Raw genomic sequence first — 19,703 nt, 5'->3', positions numbered from 1 at the left:
TCCCGACCGGATCTGATGACATTGGGGGGGAGTCGGAGGGGGGAAACCTAAAATCTTGGAAAACATTTAGAGTGGAGGGATCGGGATGAAACTTGATGGGAAAAATAAGCACAAGTCCCAGTTATATGATTCAAATAATCGGAACGGATCCGCTCTCTTTGGGTTAGTTGGGGGGGGGGGGTAATTCTGAAAAATTAGGAAAAATGAGGTATTTTTAACTTTCGAACGGGTGGTCGGATCTCAATGAAATTTGATGTTTAGAAGGATATCGTGTCTTAGAGCTCTTATTTTAAAGCTTGACCAGATCTGGTGACATTGGGGGGGGGAGTTGGGAGGGGGAAACCTAAAACTTGGAAAACACTTAGAGTGGAGGGATCGGGATGAAACTTGGTGGGAAAAATAAACACAAGTCCTAGATACATGATTGACATAAACGGAAAGGATCCGCTCTCTTTGGGGTAGTTGGGGGGGGGCTATTTCTAAAAAATTAGAAAAAATGAGGTATTTTTAACTTACGAACGAGTGATCGGATCTCAATGAAATTTGATATTTAGAAGGATATCGTGGCTCAGAGCTCTTATTTTAAACTCGACTGGATCTGCTGACATTGGGGGGGGGAGTCGGGAGGGGGAAACCTAAAACTTGGAAAACACTTAGAGTGGAGGGATCGGGATGAAACTTGGTGGGAAAAATAAGCACAAGTCCTGGATACATGATTGACATAAACGGAACGGATCCGCTCTCTTTGGGGTAGTTGGGGGAGGGGTTAAATCTGAAAAATTAGAAAAAATGAGGTATTTTTAACTTACGAACAGGTCATCGGATCTCAATGAAATTTGATATTTAGAAGGATATCATGTCTCAAAGCAATTATTATAAATCCTGACCGGATCTGGTGACATTGGGGGAAGTTTGGGGTGGGGGAAGCTAAAATAATGGAAAACGCTTGGATTAAAGGGTTCGGGATGAAACTTGGTGGGGAAAATAATCATAAGTCTTACATACGTGATTTACATAATTGGAACGGATTCGCTCTATTGGGGGGGGGGGGGTAATTCTGAAAAAAAGAAAAAATGACGTATTTTTAACTTACGAAGGAGTGATCGGATCTTCATGAAACTTCATATTTAGAAGGACCTCGTAACTCAGATCTCTTATTTTAAATCTCAACCGGATCAAGCGTAATTGGGGGGGCCAGTTGGGGGGACCGGAAATCTTAGAAAATACTTAAAGCGGTGAGATCAGGATAAAACTGGATGGGAAGAATAGAAACCTGTCTAAGATACGTGACTGACATAACCGGACCGAATCTGCTCTCTTTGGTGGAATTGGGGTGGGGGGGTAATTTTGAAAATTGAGGTATTTGTAACTTGCGAAAGGGTGACCAGATCTTAATGAAATTTGATATTTAGAAGGATCTTGTGTTTTAAAGTTCTAATTTTAAATTCCTACCAGATCCTGTGACATTGGGGGGGGGGAATTGGAGGGGGAAACCGGAATTTTTATAAAACATGAACATTGGGGTATTTTTATCTTACGAATAGATGATCGGATCTTAATGAAATTGGATTTTTAGAAGGAATTCATGTCTCAGAGCTCTTATTTCAAATCCCGACCAGATCTTTTGACATTGGGGGGAGTTGGAGGGGGAAATCTTGGAAAAACACTTGGAGTGGAGGAATCGGGATGAAGCTTTGTGGATAGAATAAACAAATGTCCTTGATACGTAATTGACAGAATCGTACTGGATCCGCTCTCTTTGGGGAAGTTGGGGGGAGGGGTTCAGTGATTTGACGAGTTTGGTGCTTCTGGACGTGCTAGGACGATGAAAATTGGTAGGCGTGTCAGGGAGCTGCACAATTTGACTTGATAAAGTTGTTTCCCCAGATTTGACCATCTGGGGAGCTAAAGGGTGAGGAAAAATTAGAAAAAATTAGGTATTTATAACTTACGAGTGGGTGATCGGATCTTAATGAATTTTGATATTTAGAAGGACATCGTGACTCAGAGCTCTTATTTTAAATCCTGACCGGCATTAAGCCTCTTATTTTCCTTTTTAAATCAATCTTTTGATTCATAGAATTTTGTTAGAGCTCATACCATATGATCTCTTGGCTCTTAGCTCTTCTCGCCTCGCCACAAGTGCCATATGAGCTCTTAACTCTTGTTTAATCGGTGAAATGGAATGAGGATAACTTTGAATTTTATTTGCACTTAGGGTCTTCAAGTCTCTCTGCAACTCCTATTAGAACTCATCTGAAATTTGAAGATGGTCATTTTTGTCAAAATGGTTGGAAAGCTTAAAAAAAAACAGGCTTGGGGGTGATTTGATATGCGTAACCCAAAGTTAAAGGTTGTGAATTTTGAAAACATTTCATTTTAAAATGGAGGCTTCAAAAGCACATTTCAGTAGCAATGGAGTTTAGTATAGTTCGATTCATATAACAATAATTGAGTTTAATGAATACAGTAAGGATATATAGTTTGTATAATGGGATGAGAAATCCTTCTTTTATGAAGCAGATTTGAACACTAAAGAGTTCTATAACGACTACCTCAACCATGAATATTCATACAACTGCTACTACAGCTACTTCTGCCACAGCCAAACCTACCACAAATGCTTCTTCTACAACTGCCCCTATGGTTCGTCTCAGAACGACTATTCCCGCCAAGATTACTTTTACGACGACTATTCTCCCTGACCTTTCCTGCACAAACTACCCTTACTATGACAAATCCTACAAGGAATATTGTCAAAATGTTTGACAATATGTTTGAAGGTTTGAATTTTGTCAAAATGGTTGGAAAGCCCAAAAAAACAGGTTTGGGGGTGACTTGAGATGCGTAACCCAAAAGTGAAGGTGCTCAGTTTTCAAAAGAATTCATTTTATAATAGAGGTTTCAAAAACACATTTCAGTAGCAATGGAGTTTAGTATAGTTCGATTCATATAACAATAATTGAGTTTAATGAATACAGTAAGGATATCTAGTTTGTATAATGGGATAAGAAATCCTTCTTTTATGAAGCAGATTTGAAAACTAAAGAGTCCTGAAACGACAACCTCTACCATGAATATTTATACAACAGCTACTACAGCTGCTTCTGCCACAGCCAAACCTACCACAAAAGCTCCTCCCACGACTACCCCTATTGTTCGTCTCAGAACGACTATTCCTACCAAGATTAATTTTACGACAACTATTCCCCCCATGACCTTTCCTGAAAACACTACCCTCACTATGACAAGTCCTACCAGGAACATTCCTTCAGGCTATATTCCAATTAGAACTGGTTTACTACAAATAATCCTACAGTAACTACACTTAAAATGATACACCTACCATGACTACTGATACAACGTCTGGTACTTCCACTGAAACCATCAAGATCAGACCTCCCATGTCTACTGTTACCATAACGGCTCTTAATATGATTGCTACTGCTACCATTACTACTACCCCTACTCTGTTACTGCTCCGGAAGAAACAAAGTGGAGACAGAACACCAGCTTAGGAGGTGGTTTAGAGTATATGATGGTGGGAAAGTGAGTTAATTTTATTTTAGTTGGGATTCGATATAGAATTGTACATTGAAAACAGACAATGGTCGGGGAATCGAAGGTAAAGTTGTCGATTAAGAGAGTAGTAGAGACTTCGATAAAGCTTGTGGAGCTAAGAAATATGATATCAAATGTGGGGATGCTGTTAGTTCTACCCTTTGCAAATTTGTTATTAAAACCAAAAGAAACTATTTCAAGCAAAATAAAACGGATGAAGTTAAAGTAAGCTACTAAATTGGGGAAGCTACTTTTTTTGGAAGTAAGCGAGCTGAAACATGTGGTAATTTCTGCTCATTTTGTTATTTTACCACTTTATTTTATGTCTCCCTATCTTAGAGTTTTGGAATTGTAGTTGCTTTGCAGCGAGGAACTCTTTGGTGCTAGAATTTCCCATTTTACAAGACGATTAACCATTTTATTGCTATTTTACCATTTTTTCAGATATCTTCTTATTTTAGTCTCGGGGTTGCCCTTACATGGCAACAAGGAACTCTTTGGCACAAGAGCCTACCATTTTACAATACAATTTACCATTTTATCGTTATTTTACCATTTCATCTGTTATGCTCCTGTTTTAGGTCTTGGGATCGCCTTTGCTTCGCAGCAAGGGATTCTCTTAGTTCAAGAATATTTTCAAGAAAAGCGAGCCCTGGCAAACGGGATTATGCTAGCAGGAGCATCAATAGGACAAATGATTGTCCCAATTCTTCTTCAAATTTTTCTATTGGAATACGGTGTATCAGGAACCATGCTTCTACTTTCTGGCATTGCCATGCAAGGAATCATAGCAGGAGCACTATTTCAGCCATCCAGATGGCATTTAAGGTAATAATTCACATTTTAAAATGTTTTACATTTTAAAATGAGGTTACAGTTTTTTTTTCTCTAAAAATGTATTTCAGTAAGTGGAACTAATCGATAGACGTTGGCAGCAAAATAAAGGACAAAAAATTTAAAAAGATAGAAGCAAAAAGAATATATTATATCGATTCAAGACGCTTAAGAAATCTTATTGGAGCATGTTGTGGTCGGAGAGACTTACAAATATGAACATATTATGGTCTACTGCTGCCTGATATATAGCTAGCGCAGTTTCTGAACTAAGAAATTAAAAGAAATATTGATCTTAATTAGTAAATGCTACGTTTCTAAGAAATTAGTTTTTCAGGGGGGAAAAGGCAATAAGAACTAAACGATTATATTTCATATTTTAATATATCTGAGGTAAGGTTACAAGTCAAAGATTCTTTCCTTATTAAGGATTTTTATCAGTAAGTGGAACTAATCAACCGAAAAGGAAAAAAATTAGACATTAGCAGAAAGAAAAGATAAAAAAAAGAAAAAAAGGAAAAAATCCAGGAAAAATCTATTATATTTATTTATTATATTTATAAAACAAGAAAAACCTTAATTTGGTCGATTGGCTCCTAATCAAACAGTTCGTGGTAACTAACTGTAGTAAGGAGCGACCCGGCTCAATAGTAAACGGAACTCTAAAAAACGGAGCTTCGATGCTAAAAGATATATCAAAAGAATCAGATTTTCATGCTGATTTTGAATATATAAGTTTCATCAAATTTAGTCTTTGTCATCAAAAGTTACGAGCCTGAGAAAATTTGCCTTATTATGGAAAATACTGGGAAACACCCCCTAAAAGTAATAAGATCTTAACGGAAATCACACCATCGCATTCAGCGTATCAGAGAACCCTATAGAAAAAATTTCAAGGTCCAATCTACAAAAATGTGGGATTTCGTATTTTTTGCCAGAAGACAAATCAGGGGTGCGTTTCTATTTGTTTTTTTTTTTTTTTTTCTTTCTTTCTTTCTTTTCCCCAGGGGTCATCGTATCGACCAAGTGGTCCTAGAATGTTGCAAGAGGGCTCATTCTAACGGAAATGAAAAGTTCTAGTGCCGTTTTTAAGTGACCAAAAAATTGGAGGGCACCTAGGCCCCCTTCCACGCTCATTTTTTCTCCAAAGTCAACAGATCAAAATTTTGAGATAGCCATTTTGTTCCGCATAGTCAAAAACCATAATAACTATGTCTTTGGGAATGACTTACTCCCCCACAGTCCCTGGGGGAGGGGCTGCAAGTTACAAACTTCAACCAGTGTTTACATATAATAATGGTTATTGGGAATTGTACAGTCGTTTTCAGGGGATTTTTTTGGCTTTGGGGGTGGGGTTGAGTTGAGGGGGCTATGTGGGAGGATCTTTCCTTGGAGAAATATATCATGGAGGAACAGAAATTCAATGAAAAGGGCGCAGGATTTTCTAAAATTACTATAAAAAAAATGAAAAAATAAACATGGAAAAGTTTTTTTCAATTGAAAGTAGAGTAGCATTGAAACTTAAAACGAACAGAGATTATTACGCATATGAGGGGTTCTAAAAATACTTTAGCATAAAGAGCGAGGTATTTAGGAGGAGATAAATACCTCGCTCTTTATGCTATAGTATTTTTAGTAATTTCAACTATTTATTCTACGGCCTTTCTGATTCAGGGGTCATTCTTAAAGGATTGGGACAAAACTTAATATTTAGGGTAAAGAACGAGGTATTAACGAGGGTACAAGCCCCTTCATATACATAATAAAAATTAAAGAATATAAAAGTTTGTTACGTAAGTTAATTCTTAAGTTACGTATATTTTTACTAATAAAAAAATTCGTTAAAAATTAAAATTTATAGTTGCCTTTTTATGTAACCGAAAAATTGCATGGCAACTAGGCCTCCTTCCCCATCCCTTATTTCTCAAAATCGTGTGATCAAAACTAAGAGAAAGCCATTTAGCCAAAAAAGGAATTAATATGCAAATTTCATTTTAATAATTTATGTATGGAGAGCCAAAATCAAACCTGCATTAATTCAAAAACGTTCAGAAATTACATAAAAAAAAAACTAGTTTTTTTAATTGAAAGTAAGGAGCAACATTAAAACTTAAAACGAACAGAAATTACTCCGTATATGAAATGGGTTGTCCCCTCCGCAATCCCTCGCTCTTTACGCTAAAGTTTGACTCTTTGCCACAATTCTGCTTTTTAAAACAATTAAAAGCTTTAGCGTAAAGAGCGAGGGATTGCGGAGGGGTCAACCCATTTCATATACGGAGTAATTTCTGTTCGTTTTAAGTTTTAATGTCGCTCCTTACTTTCAGTTAAAAACACTAGTTTTTTTTATGTAATAACAAATAGGAACACGTTATGGTTGAACCGACTTACAAATAGAAACATATTGTGTTCATTGTGGCCTGATATATAGCTAGTACAGTCTATTCTACTGAGCTAAGAAATATAAGATATATTGATTTAAATTGTTATATGCCATTTTTTGAACAGATTAGTCTTGCAGGGGGAAAATACGGAAATTGAAATTTAAAAGGCAACATTTTATATTTTAAAGTGTTTTAGTATTTTAATGTGAGTTTATATTAAAAAATATAAAAATAACTCATTATCAATATGTGATCTAGCACGGTCCATTTTACTGAGCCAAGAAAATTAAGAAATATTTATCTTAATTGGTATATGATGCTTCAAACAGATTAGTTTTCCATGGGGAAAATAAAAACTAGATTTGCCATAATTTGCTAAAGATTATAAACCATAAATATTGAAATTTGTCGTTTATCTTCTACACATGCTGCCAGTGGGACCAATTTTGGGGAAGGGGGTGAAGGGGGACATTCTGCCATAGATAATCTGAGCTAGAGCCCACGCTTTTATTTGTTAGTTTTTTTTATTGATTTGTTCTTTTCATAATTTGTTTGTATTTAAAAAGCAAAATAAAAAAAAAAAAACAGACTGCTAAAATCTGCTTTCAGAACACCCTCATAGTCATTTGTACCATATTAAGGAATCATTTTACTGTTTGCTGTTTACTGTTATTATTGCTGTTTACTGTTACTGTTACTGTTTACTGCTACTGAATTTTAAAAGATTCCAGCTTATTTCATTGGCGTACAGAAATAAAAAAAAATTATTTGATAATGCAAGGCTAACATTTCTATGCAAATATTTACATTCACTGTGGAGAGCTCCGTTCATCTCGCTCGTGGACAATTTACCAGCTGACTATGCCTTTGAAGATTGCTTTACCTGGTATGCAAGTGTGAAAACAGTAATTTCATAAAATAACCTAACTATTTTAATATCATTGACTTACTCGTTTTGTTTCAAATTAATGCATTATTCCTAAATATATACATGGGCAATCTCGTAATGTAAAGTAATCAGAACATACAGAAGAAAAAATCTTTCACCCTTATTACACTGTGTTGTAAGGCATGATGAACTGATTTTTCAGAAGTTCCAGAGCTTTAATTCGATTTTTTATTTGCTCATTGAGTGTCATTTCTTACTAGTGGATCACTAGCATTACCCACATTAAGCAACTCTTCTCTTGTGAGGGATATGAATTCGATAAGTGAAGTCAAGTCCCTATATATTTTGAAACTGATTTTATCATTTTTTATTTAGGTATCCAGATATTATAGTTTTGCCTTTGAAGTATACAAAACTACCAGGAACTGACGGAACAAAGAAGAATAATCAACTCGACTGCGAAGGTAATGACACTGAGGATCATGAAAAAGAAATAATGAAAAGGAATTTCGACTTGGCTGGAAGTCTTGTGGATATCCATAACATGGTTGGTAATAATTCTTGGGAGTCTTGTATGTTAAATTTGTTAAATGTCTCTTTTTTCTTCTTTAAAACCTTAAAGTACCAAGAACCATGGAAACTTTTCCTCTTTTAATAGGCTAATATTTTTATAATTTCCTCATGGGAATTTCCTCATTATTTCCTCATTGGGATTAATTTTATGTTTAGTGCTGAAGAGACCTAGTGTTTTACAGGTGAAATATCCGTCGTGATTGACTTTTTTCTTTCTTCTGGACATTGGCCCGTTGTTCCATTTTCTTCTAGGGATTTTTCTCCCTTTGTCTTGCCAAATCTAATGATGAGGGGAATGTCCCCTTCCCCCTAAGTGAAGAGACTGCTTTGTGGCCATGGGAACTACGGTGCCCATGGACAATTGGAGATGACCCCTCTCAAAAGCCAAATATATTTTATACTTTTTAAAGGCTAAACACGAATAAGAGTACCTGCTTAAAAAAAGCAAAATCGGCTAAAATTAAAATAGATTTATAAGTTTCTGAAGAACTCGTGTCAGCAACAATTTTCTTAACAACCCCTAATCCTCAATTTATTTTTAAGTGAGTTAGAAAGCTAAAAAAGCAAAACCTGTAGGGCATTAATATTTATCCATCGAATGAAACAACCCTCTTCCGTTTTAAATTTTCTTCGGGCAGTTTGGTCGGTAATGAATGTATTTGTTATTCTAGGACATTTGGGTGTCAAAACTTGGGTCCGGTGTTGCTTTTTCAAGATATAGTTTGTCTGATTTTTCCTTTTTCAAAAAACCTTAAAAATACGCAAGTATTATGTATAAACAAAGGTTCAAACAAAATAATTCTTTCTTCTTGGAAATCTTACACTAAATATTGACTTAAGGCCAGTATTTCTAGACCGTACCGGCATTAAGAATTTGCATTGGTATTTCTTAGCAATCTGCATTATCATTTAAGCCCTAAATCACTCATCTTATAGCCACTGATCTCCTACTTTATTTAATATTTTCCCGAGAAAAACGGCAAATCTCAAATTTTTTAAATAAACATTGGTCTCGTAGAAGAAGTACACTCATATTTCATGCATGTTAATTCCTGTGATGGTTTTACGTAAGTCCTGTTGTATGGCAACAGTACAGTTATTGAGAGTTTTCTCTGAAAAAATAAAGCTTACTCAAGAACGGGTAAGTGTATTAAAATAAAACTTTCAGGGAATCATGAGAGGTATATTAAACTAAATTAAAAGACCCTATGTGCATCCAGGTTGTCAGAAGGGAATATCTGAAATATTTCAAAAGCGGCAAAGGTATTACGTTCAAATGTCGTGTCTGATTATATCGTTGGGAGAGCGTAAAGTTAAATCAAAAGGCAGTATTTACATCCACTTTTAGGGAATGTTAAGGGGAATTTTGAATCAAAAGACATTGTGTGCATGTAGGGGACGAAATTGATATCTGCAATATTTCTGGAACAGCTGAGGGTGTTAAAACAAACCTTTGAGCAATTGCTTAGCGGGATTTTGATCAATAGTAAGGGAATGACATTTAAAATTTCAGGGAGTCTTAGGGTGAGGGTACTAGTTTAATCCGAAATATTGACTTGGGAGAGGGAACAAAGGTAAATGAAAAGACACTCTGTGGATCAAGGTAATTGAAATTATATATTTGTGAGATGTTGAGGACGACTTGGGGTTTGAAAATAAAAGTTAAAGTACTATTAGGGCAAGCATCGGGCAAGGGTTTTCCAAATCTTGCTTTGGGGGTAGGAGAAGAGGGTAAACAATCCATGCATCTGATCCACAAAGATATTTCTGGGCGATGAGCTGTTAAAGAACTTCATAATATCTGCACAGTTAAATAGTAAGGTACATCAAAAGACAATATATCTTTCCCGATTATCAAAATCTTGTATGTGCAATATCTCGGGAAAGGTTTCAGAGCATCAAGCTGAAACTTTCAGAAGGTTTTAGGGAATCGAATAGGCGCGCAAGACATAGGCAAGACACACTATATGCATCCAGGTTATAGCAATACATTAGCTGAAAAATCTTGGACCAGCTTGAAGGATGGAAACTGCCTAGAGTTCCCGGAATTAATACTCTTATATATTAAACAGTATTATTGCGATTTTCATTATTTATTGTTGCTTATTTTTTTGTAAACTTTTCAAAATAAAGACCCGTTTTACTAAAATTAAAATTAAATTCAAGCTGCTTTGAGGGTTGCGAGGGGAGATGGTAATACCACTCTTATATTTGCATATTTTGATTAGTCTTGTAATGAATTTGTTTTTGCTAGTGTTGTTGTAGATATTATGACAAAAAACACAGTACTCGAAATACAAATCCTTTTAGTAAAACGATTTGTAGAGAAAGCTATAGCCTTTAAATGGAATTAAGGAGTGGTAATCCTACTCTTTTATAGTGATTTCTTTTTGTGGGGATTTCTGTTTGTTTTAAGATTGACTTGAATATACGTCTTTATTTTAATCGTTTAGGATTCAATGTTTCATTTATAGCAGTATCTCTTACCTTTATATTTGCTGTAATTATTTATTTCAAATTATGTTCTTAGGGAGGTTTATTTATATTTGGATAGAAATATCTGCTCGTTTTATATTTGAATTATTATAGGATTTTATCTCTGATCATTTTAGGTTTTAATATATTTCTTTACTCTCCTTTGAAAGTTTTCGAGTTTTGAATGCTTTCTAAATTAATCTTATTAAAAATTGGCCGGCAAAAATCTGCAACAAGGTAACTGCTAATCTTAATGGTCAGACTTTTTCGTGAAGACAAATTTAGGGAATGTCGAAAAATAGCCTAAAACACCTCGAAAACATTGTCAGTTTGAATTGAACGCTGTACCATAAGAATAATCATAGTTGAAAACCAATAGAATTTTCCATCTTGATCACAAGGAGAATCATTTGTTCGCATGAGAAGCCGTGATGTGTCTCTTTTTCACCAGGGGTGATCTACCAATACAGACAAGCGTATCTTCGTCAGTGAGCACTCAGGCTTAGTCCAGCAGTTTAGCAGAAAATTTATGCAGGAGAATTACAGTCCCCCATCTTGAGCTAAAAGAAAATCACTTTTTCGTATTTGAAGCAGTGACACGTCTCTTTCTTTTCTTTTTTTCATCAATAGTGACCGTGCCAAACCAGTGGTTGTGAAATGTTGGAAGAGGGCTAATTTGAAAAGAAATCCCCATATCTAATAGAGACAAGAAAAAAAATATAATATTAAAATAGAATGCAATTTTTGACAAAACTGTATCATCATGGACAAGATACATACTTATCAGCATCCGTTTATAGCTCACGTATTTTTGACAAAATGACATAACACACGTATCTTTTGAATAGTTGTTTTTCTGGGATGAAACGTCATATTTGAGAGTCTGCATTACATCACTCCCTTAAAACCGTCGTGTTCCTTAAATGTCGCAATAAACTGGTGCTCAGAGTATTCCTTTCTTTTACAACGAAAGTTAACCATTCACTATCAAACAAAGTGTGTAAAATATTTCACTAAATATAATCAATTCTTTACAAAAAAGAATTAGCCAACTAACGTAGGCTCTTTTAAAATTAAAGTCTAACCAAGTAACGGCTAGAGCATACTTTTAGGTAAACTTTGTATCTCTAACGGCCTGTAGACTATCATTACAGGTAATTACAATATTTTGGTATTGAAGGAGCATGTTAAAAAGAATAACAGGAAAAAAGGAACCAAAGCAGAACAGCTGAAGTGCATTCTGCAAAAAAAAACCACTACTACCTCAAAAAGGAGGTAGTATACTAGAAGATGTGAAAAATAGATTTAAAAGGGCTAGGGGGACCGCGGAAAGGAATAGCGTTCAAGCACATGTAAGGATGGTTATAAAGTTGTCTTAGGGCACATATCTTATTAAAATTTTCCAGCTACAAACGACAGAAGAAAACAAGGATGCCCAACTGACCAAGGCTATCAAAAAGCAAAGTTGGACGGAATCAAGGAATTTCTATTCGTCTTAAGCATTAATGTCTCTCTTCAATTTCATTTGAAAAGCTAGTTTTTTTTTTTTTTTTTTTAATGGTTTAAAGTTTGTAATTTGACCCACATGAACCTCAGCTATATTTCCAAAACTTAGAATAAATCAGTTTCCTGAATTGCCTTGAAGCAAATCTGCTTAAAATTGGTAATAACTGAAATTCCAATCTTTTTATATTGTTTTAGGTTTCATTTAATTATTCGATGCTATATTTGAGACGAGTTTAACTTCCCATGCTTATTCTTTTTGTACTTTATCTGTTTTTTTTTTTTTTTTTTACATTACAATCTCGTTACATTATAGTTTAATATATTTTCTCAGGGTAGTATGCATTCACTGTCGCAAATGAAAGCAAACGAATTAAAAAAGCGCAGACGTCCAATCCCGCCAAGTAAACGAGTTCGGCCACCTCCACGACCACTCTGGCTATGCTGGTTACCTCATTTTCCACCTCTTCACGCTTTATTCAATTTTGCTCTGGTGAAAAATGTTTTCTTCGTTTTATGCACTGTTTCTACCGCTTTTGGTAAGTATTGTCTCCTTCAGTCATTTGCAAACAAGCCTTTCTGGCCCTTAGCTCCAACTTGAAATTTCTTATTGCTTTTTCAGATAAATGCTGGATTAGTTTCTGTGTTTTCATATGTTTGGCCCGAATTTGTGTTTCTTCACCAGCCTGAAAATATGTTACCCTTCCTCTCAAAAATATAGCTGCGTAAGTAAGACAATAAAAAGAGTAAAAAAACAAAATAAAAAAAAACATGATTAGAAAACTGAACTAGGGATATTTTCTGCCAGTGCAATCAATTCTCCAGTTCCAGGGATTTCATGTAGAGTTTATGTTGGGTCTTTTCTCTTCTATTTGTATTTCTTTTTCTTTGCTTCTTTATTCACTTTTTTTATCTTTGTTTTCTTTCCTTTTTTTTTTTGTCAAAGGTCTTTTGTAACCAGTGTGATCTCAGAACGTAATTACCCGCATGAATTTCCTGGAATTTGCCATTAGCTTTTCTTTATTATCCCTGGGAAGGATTTTTTGCCGTCATCAACACAAGAACATGCTTCAGGAAGAGACCAAATTCTATGAAACACTAGAAACATAAGAATGATCCTAGAATGCATTATAGACTATAATAGAAATAATAGAAAACCTTTTGGGAGGCGTGGGAGGGATGAGCTGGGTGCAAAGGCCTGTTCTATTATTAGTGAGTTTTTATTGTAATTGCTAATTTCAAGTTTTTTAAAGTTACGAAGTATATATGAAGTATATTACTTCGTGGAAGGGATCAGAGGCGTCATTAGCCAAAGTGTCTGGGGAATCTTGGATTTTACCCAATAGCTGGTAATTTTTAACGACTGGTTTGCTTGATATTGCTATTAAAATTACTTCATTTCTTGGGTTTTCAACCGACTAAAACTGATTTTCTTTCTTTGGTGTTCCGTCATATATTTCCATCAGCCCATTTACCCTAATGAAAACAAATTTGATTCACTTTATCACCAACTCAATTTTTTTTAACAACTGGCTGGAAACATTGGGGGGGGAGTCCCCTCACCCTAGACGTAATGCCCCTGGATAGAACACTTACTTAAGGAATAAAGTTTTTAATGAATTGGTTTTAATGAGGCCAACGCAGCAACGCACTGCTTTGTTGGTCTGAGACGGCTTGGTGCCTCAGTAAGCTGTTAGTTAGCAGCAGCAGTAGCAGTATGTTTAAAACAACAAACACCAATAAACAATAGTTTTTTTGCAAATCCTATTATAGATAATATACAGATAACACGCAAATTATTTTTGTGTTATTTATCTAAGCAGCAATGCCCTGCTAAGTTTAAAAGACGTGTCTTATTTTTTCGTTCTCTATACTGGTGCACTGAGGACTCTATGGCGTAATATTAAAGGAAAGTATTCCTACTTTAAATTTATTAAAATTGGGATTTTTTAATTAAATTAAAGTAAGATATATAATTGTACTATCTTAATTAAGAAAAACGTATGAAAAATGCATTAAAATTATCAAAAATTGTTGTTAACAAGTAGTAGTTTCTAAGAAAAAAGTCTTTTTGGGGTGTCAAAAACTTACTTCGAAGTAATTCAGCTCTATTTCCTGACTATTTTTATGAGTGGAAGAAGGAGACTTAAAACATTTTGGAAAAAACGAGGGATTCCTAAGTATCTCAGTCAAGTAGGTTGAACCAATCAATCGAGGATGCTGATATAAATAAGAACGTGGGTGACAAATCTAAGCTTGGCTAACTTCAAATAATTCTTCGTATAGACGCATCTGATTTTGATCAAATCCTTAAAATACCAAGGACACTAAAAAAATAATCCATTTTTTTAAATAGGTAAAGTGGAAACTTACAGAATAATATAGGTCTTACAATAATTAAGAAAACTGAGAACTCCATTTTTAATACAAAGAGCTCAATTTCCAGTTAGGTTGCTTTGCACTTAGCGGGTGCTAAGTTTTGAAAATAAGGAACGTTTGTGAGAAATCAGCAGAAAATGAGCAAAAAATATAGCATCATAGATCTCTAGAGGTAAAACTTTTTTGATTGTTGTAACAAAAGACAAAAACTGCCATGGATCTAAGCTATACATTAATATTGATATTATCAACATTACTCAAGAATAAACGCTTCAAATTATTAGTTAATTGCTACAAGTTTATTTTTAGAAAGACAAACTAGGCTATCCTAGTCTGTTGTTTTTTCCTTTAGTTGACTATTGACTTACGAATAGAATCCTTACTTTCTTTTTATTTAAAAATGCCACTTTTAATGTTGTCTTGCTCAACGATCAACTGTAGACAAATTGGGTGTTACAAACGTTTGGTTAGGCTTGTCTGTAAACAAGGAAAGTTTCCGCTTGCCTTTTTTCACAACTTAATTGTGGCAACAATGCAGAGCAATTTGCGCGCCGAAACAATTTTACGAGTCGTATAACAACAAAAAGAAAAATCATAAGAATTTCCGGTTTTCAGGCATGGAAAAACCCAAGACGGAGCCAGGAGGGAGGAGGTTAAAAATATTTTCATTTTGATGTCCTTGATAATTTAAGGGTTGTATCACTGTTTGCAATTTGAAAAAATAGTCAAGAAATCCTATATTATTCTTTTTAGAGTAAGACTCTAGCAGCCTTTAAAGTTTTCCGATTAACCTAATAAAGTATCTTGAAAAATGTAAAGCGGAAAATAGTGATAAAAACCTTGAAGGATTTTTTTCAAAAATTGATTGTAATTAATTTCATCACTGATCCCCAATGAAATGCATTCTTTAAAAAAAAAAAAAAAAAACTTTCATTGGTTGTCAGTGCTGAAAATTATTTGTAATCGGTTGCGATAATCAAACAGTTCGTTTGGTTATCGCACACCGGGCTCAATAGTAACCGAAACTCTAAAAAATGGAATTTTGATACCAATAGTTACATCAAAAGAATCGCATTTTAATGCGGATTTAAATATGTAAGTTTCATCAAGATCAGTTATACCCATCAAAAGTTATGAGTCTGAGAAAATTTGCCTCATTTCAGAAAATAGGGGGAAACACCCCCTAAAAGTCATACAATCTTAACGAAAATCACACATCAGATTCGGCGTATCAGAGAACCTTGTGGTAGAAGTTTCAAGCTCCTATCTACAAAAACGTGGAATTTCGCATTTTTTGCCAGAAGACAGATCACGGATGCGTGTTTATTTGTTGTTTTTTTTTTTTTTTTTTTTTTTTTTTTTTCCCAGGGGTGATCGTATCAACCGAGTGGTCCTAGAATGTCGCCAGAGGGCTCATTTTAACGGAAATTAAAAGCTCTAGTGCCCTTTTTAAGTGACCAAAAAACTGGATGGCACCAAGGCCCCCTCCCGCGCTCATTTTTTCCCAAAAGTCACCGGATCAAAATTCTGAGATATTCATTTTATTCATCATAGTCGACAAACCTAATAACTATGTCTTTAGGGACGACTTACTCCCCCGTAGTCCCCATGGGAGGGCCTGCAAGTTATAAGCTTTGACCTGTGTTTACATATAGTAATGGTTACTGGGAATTGTACAGACGTTTACAGGGGGATCTTTTTGTTTCGGGGGGAGATTTGAGGGGGATTTCGTGGGAGGATATTTCTATGGAGAAACTTATCATGGGGGAAGATAATTTCAATGAAGGGGGGGCAGGATTTTCTAGTATTATTTGAAAAAACAATGAAAAAATAAATATGAAAAGTTTTTTCTACTGAAAGTAAGGAGCAGCATTAAAACTTAAAACGAACAATAATTGCTACGCGTGTGAGGGGTTTATCTCCTCGTTATACCTCACTCTTTACGCTAAAGTATTTTTGAGTAATTTCAACTATTTATTCTACGGCCTTTGTGATTCAGAGCTCATTCTTAAGGAATTGGGACAAAATTTAAGATTTAGGGTAAAGAGTGAGGTATCGATGAGGGTTGAACTCCCTCATACACGCAATAAAAAATTCGAATATAGAAGTTCGCTACGCAAATTAATTCGTAAGTTATGTATATTTTTTACCAATGAAAACGTTTGTAAAAAATCAAAAGCTCTAGTTGCTTTTTTAAGTAATCAAAAAATTGGAGGGCAACTAGGCCTCCTCCCTCACTCCTTTTTTCTCAAAATCTTCCGATTAATTGCAATTAATTAATATGCAAATTTTGTTTGATTATTTATGTGCAGAGAGCCAAGATCAAAACATGCATTAATTCAAAAACGTCCAGAAATTAAAAGAAAGGAGCAACATTAAAACTTAAAACGAACAGAAATTACTCCGTTTATGAAAGGGGCTTTTCCTCCTCATCACCTCGCTCTTTACGCTAACGTTTTTTGCTCTTTTAAAAATAGAGTTAAGAGAAAGAGTCAAACTTTAGCGTAAAGAGCGGGGTGTTGAGGAGGAAAAGCCCCTTTCATACACGGAGTAATTTCTGTTCGTTTTAAGTTTTAATGTTGTTCCTTACTTTCATTTAAAAAAACTTTTTTTTTTATTTAATCTGTATTAAACATGATGTTAGTACAGCAGATTTTGCGTATCGAAAAGATGTCAGCCTAGGGATTTTAAATAGGAAAAACTTTAACGACTTTTTTGTGTTTATTCAGATAAGGAAGGTACTTGTAAAGTGGTTTACTGGGGATAAACCACAGTAATGCTCCAAGTTTCACAGCCATATGTAAGGACGGAGAGGACATTGCTATTATAAATTCTGAGCTTTAGCTTCTGGGAATAGTTCTCAAAAAACATTTGTTTCTTTTTACCGCGCAAAACTCCCTGTTACTAGGACTTAAATAAGAAAAATGTGTAATTGTTGCCCAGATAATAAAATATTAATACTCTACTTACGTGTTTATCAAATAAAGTATTTATAAAATATAAATACTTAAATACTCTGCATAATACTCTGCACTCAACAGATACTCTGCATAAAATTAATATCTACAAACAGAATGCGGTCAGCAAGATAGTAAGAATGTTGCTAATTTTATTTTTAACTCAGAACCAGCCCCCCTCACTCCAAAGAAATAGTAGTTTTTCCTACTCGATTCTTTAAAAAGGCTCGATGTTGCCAGGTCCCTGCCCTGGGACCATGTCCCAGCCAGGTGTTTGTTGTTTAATGCCTGATGTTAAATAGAACAACAAAGCTAAATATTCATAACAATGAACAAAAAGATATATGCTTTTAAGCAGTTTATTATATTTAAAAATTGTGTAATGACTTTTTCAAGTCATGTAAAAGTTAGATATAAATTTTCTAGTTCGGTATAGTTAGATATAAGATGTGACTGTCCGTTTATAAAAACAAACATACATTACAATCAATAAATTTCAAGCTTAAATAAAAAGTAACTTTAAAAACCAGAACCAACAGAAATAACTCTGAAAAGAAGGATTGTAACACTAATATCCCCCTCTGTCACTGCTAAAAGATAAGGGGATTTACTAAAAAAAAAAATCGCATATTCAACTATGTAAAGTTACTTTAAATTTGTTACATTTACTAATTTCATCATTTTCAGGTCAATTAACAGAAGATTATTACATAATAAACTATTTAACCTAATAACTCTCATAGAATTCTAATATATATGCAACCATTTTAAAATATTAATTATAATAGTCTTTTAGTTTCTTCCTGTTGGATAATATTAATCTAATTGTAATTATTTGATTAAATTTCAGTTTCTAATAAAGTTTTCATATTCCAATCAGTAATTATCTAAAATTTACACCTTCTAAAATTACAACAATTGACATAATGAAAATTTTCCAGGTCGTTTTGTCTACCAAGAAGTGAATACATTGGTACCACCAATGGCAAGAGAAATGGGGATTTCTCCTGGAAACTCGGCTGCTTTACTCTCTCTATTGGCACTTACTGACACTGTGGCACGGCTCGTTGTTCCAGTTCTATCAGAGAAGATCAAGCACAAAGTTTCAAGAATTCAAATTTATGCTGTTAACTATCTTGTAAAGGCAGTTGCCTGTTTAGGTAAGGATGCTGTCCTATTCCCTTTTATCATCGTTTTTGTGACGGAAGAGGATATGCTAGATGTTATAAAAAAAATAAATCACACGCATTGTTATGGGTACCCTACTGACTGACTGTATCTAAAACAGTAAACTGTACGAAAAATATGGGTCGATCCTGCTTTTAAGGATTATGATGAGAGAAAGGTTGAAATGGATAGTACACGTTCTGGGGAAGAACGATGATAGATAGCCCAAGGTCATCCTTGTTGGGCAACCGTCTAGGATCAAACGAAAAGTAGGTCACTCAAGAATGGGTTGGGAGGATGTCTTAAGGAAAGATTCCAAGGAAAATCGAGCTTTTTGGGATGCAGTAAAGAAAAAGGTTTTGAACAGATTGGGATGGAGGTGGAGTGTGCGTAGCTGTGCTGGTTTCAGGCGGTTTGGCAATGCAGTGGATCTTACTAACAGTAGTAGCAGTAGCAGCTTTTACTTGTCCCATAACCATGGGTGGGAATACTCATCAGAGTAAGTCAATGATTTCTATTTTTCATGTCTTGTTATAATGTTCATTTCAAATAGTTCGTGGTAGTGAACTGTCCGGCTCAATAGTAAACAAAAATCTAAAAAAATTTTGATACTAAAAGATACATAAAAAGAATTGGATTTTCATGCTGATAAATATATAAGTTTCATCAAATTTAATCTTTGTCATAAAAAAGTTAAGAGCCTGAGAAAATTTGCCTTATTTGGAAAATAGGGGGAAACACCCCCTAAAAGTTATGGAATATAAACGAAAATCGCACCATTGCATTCAGCGTATCAGAGAACCCTGTTGCGAAAATTTCAAGCTCCTATCTACAAAAATGTGGAATTTCATATTTTTCGCCAGAAGATAGATCACGGATGCGTGTTTTTTTCCCAGGGGTCATCGTATCGACCAAGTGATCCTAGAATGTCGCAAGAGGGCTCGTTCTAACGGAAATGAAAAGTTCTAGTGTCCTTTTTAA

The 19,703-nt window shown here is 34.7% G+C and overlaps 1 protein-coding gene across 3 annotated transcripts in view; it reads left to right on the top strand.

The window, feature by feature from the left end:
- The window catches only part of LOC136024854 (monocarboxylate transporter 1-like), an 87,357-nt gene that overhangs the window by 62,602 nt on the left and 5,052 nt on the right, over positions 1-19,703 (top strand). For all 3 annotated transcript variants that reach the window (XM_065700367.1, XM_065700368.1, XM_065700366.1), the window contains exons 4-7: positions 4,143-4,389; positions 8,044-8,215; positions 12,554-12,758; positions 18,497-18,715. In XM_065700367.1, the coding sequence (XP_065556439.1) occupies positions 4,143-4,389; positions 8,044-8,215; positions 12,554-12,758; positions 18,497-18,715 (843 nt within the window). The remainder of the gene's footprint in view (positions 1-4,142; positions 4,390-8,043; positions 8,216-12,553; positions 12,759-18,496; positions 18,716-19,703) is intronic.

The sequence above is a fragment of the Artemia franciscana genome, chromosome 3 (genome assembly GCF_032884065.1).
Source record: "Artemia franciscana chromosome 3, ASM3288406v1, whole genome shotgun sequence".
NCBI classification, from domain to species: domain Eukaryota; kingdom Metazoa; phylum Arthropoda; class Branchiopoda; order Anostraca; family Artemiidae; genus Artemia; species Artemia franciscana.
Note: the sequence above shows the minus strand (reverse complement) of the source record. Positions and strands in the feature narration are given on the sequence as shown.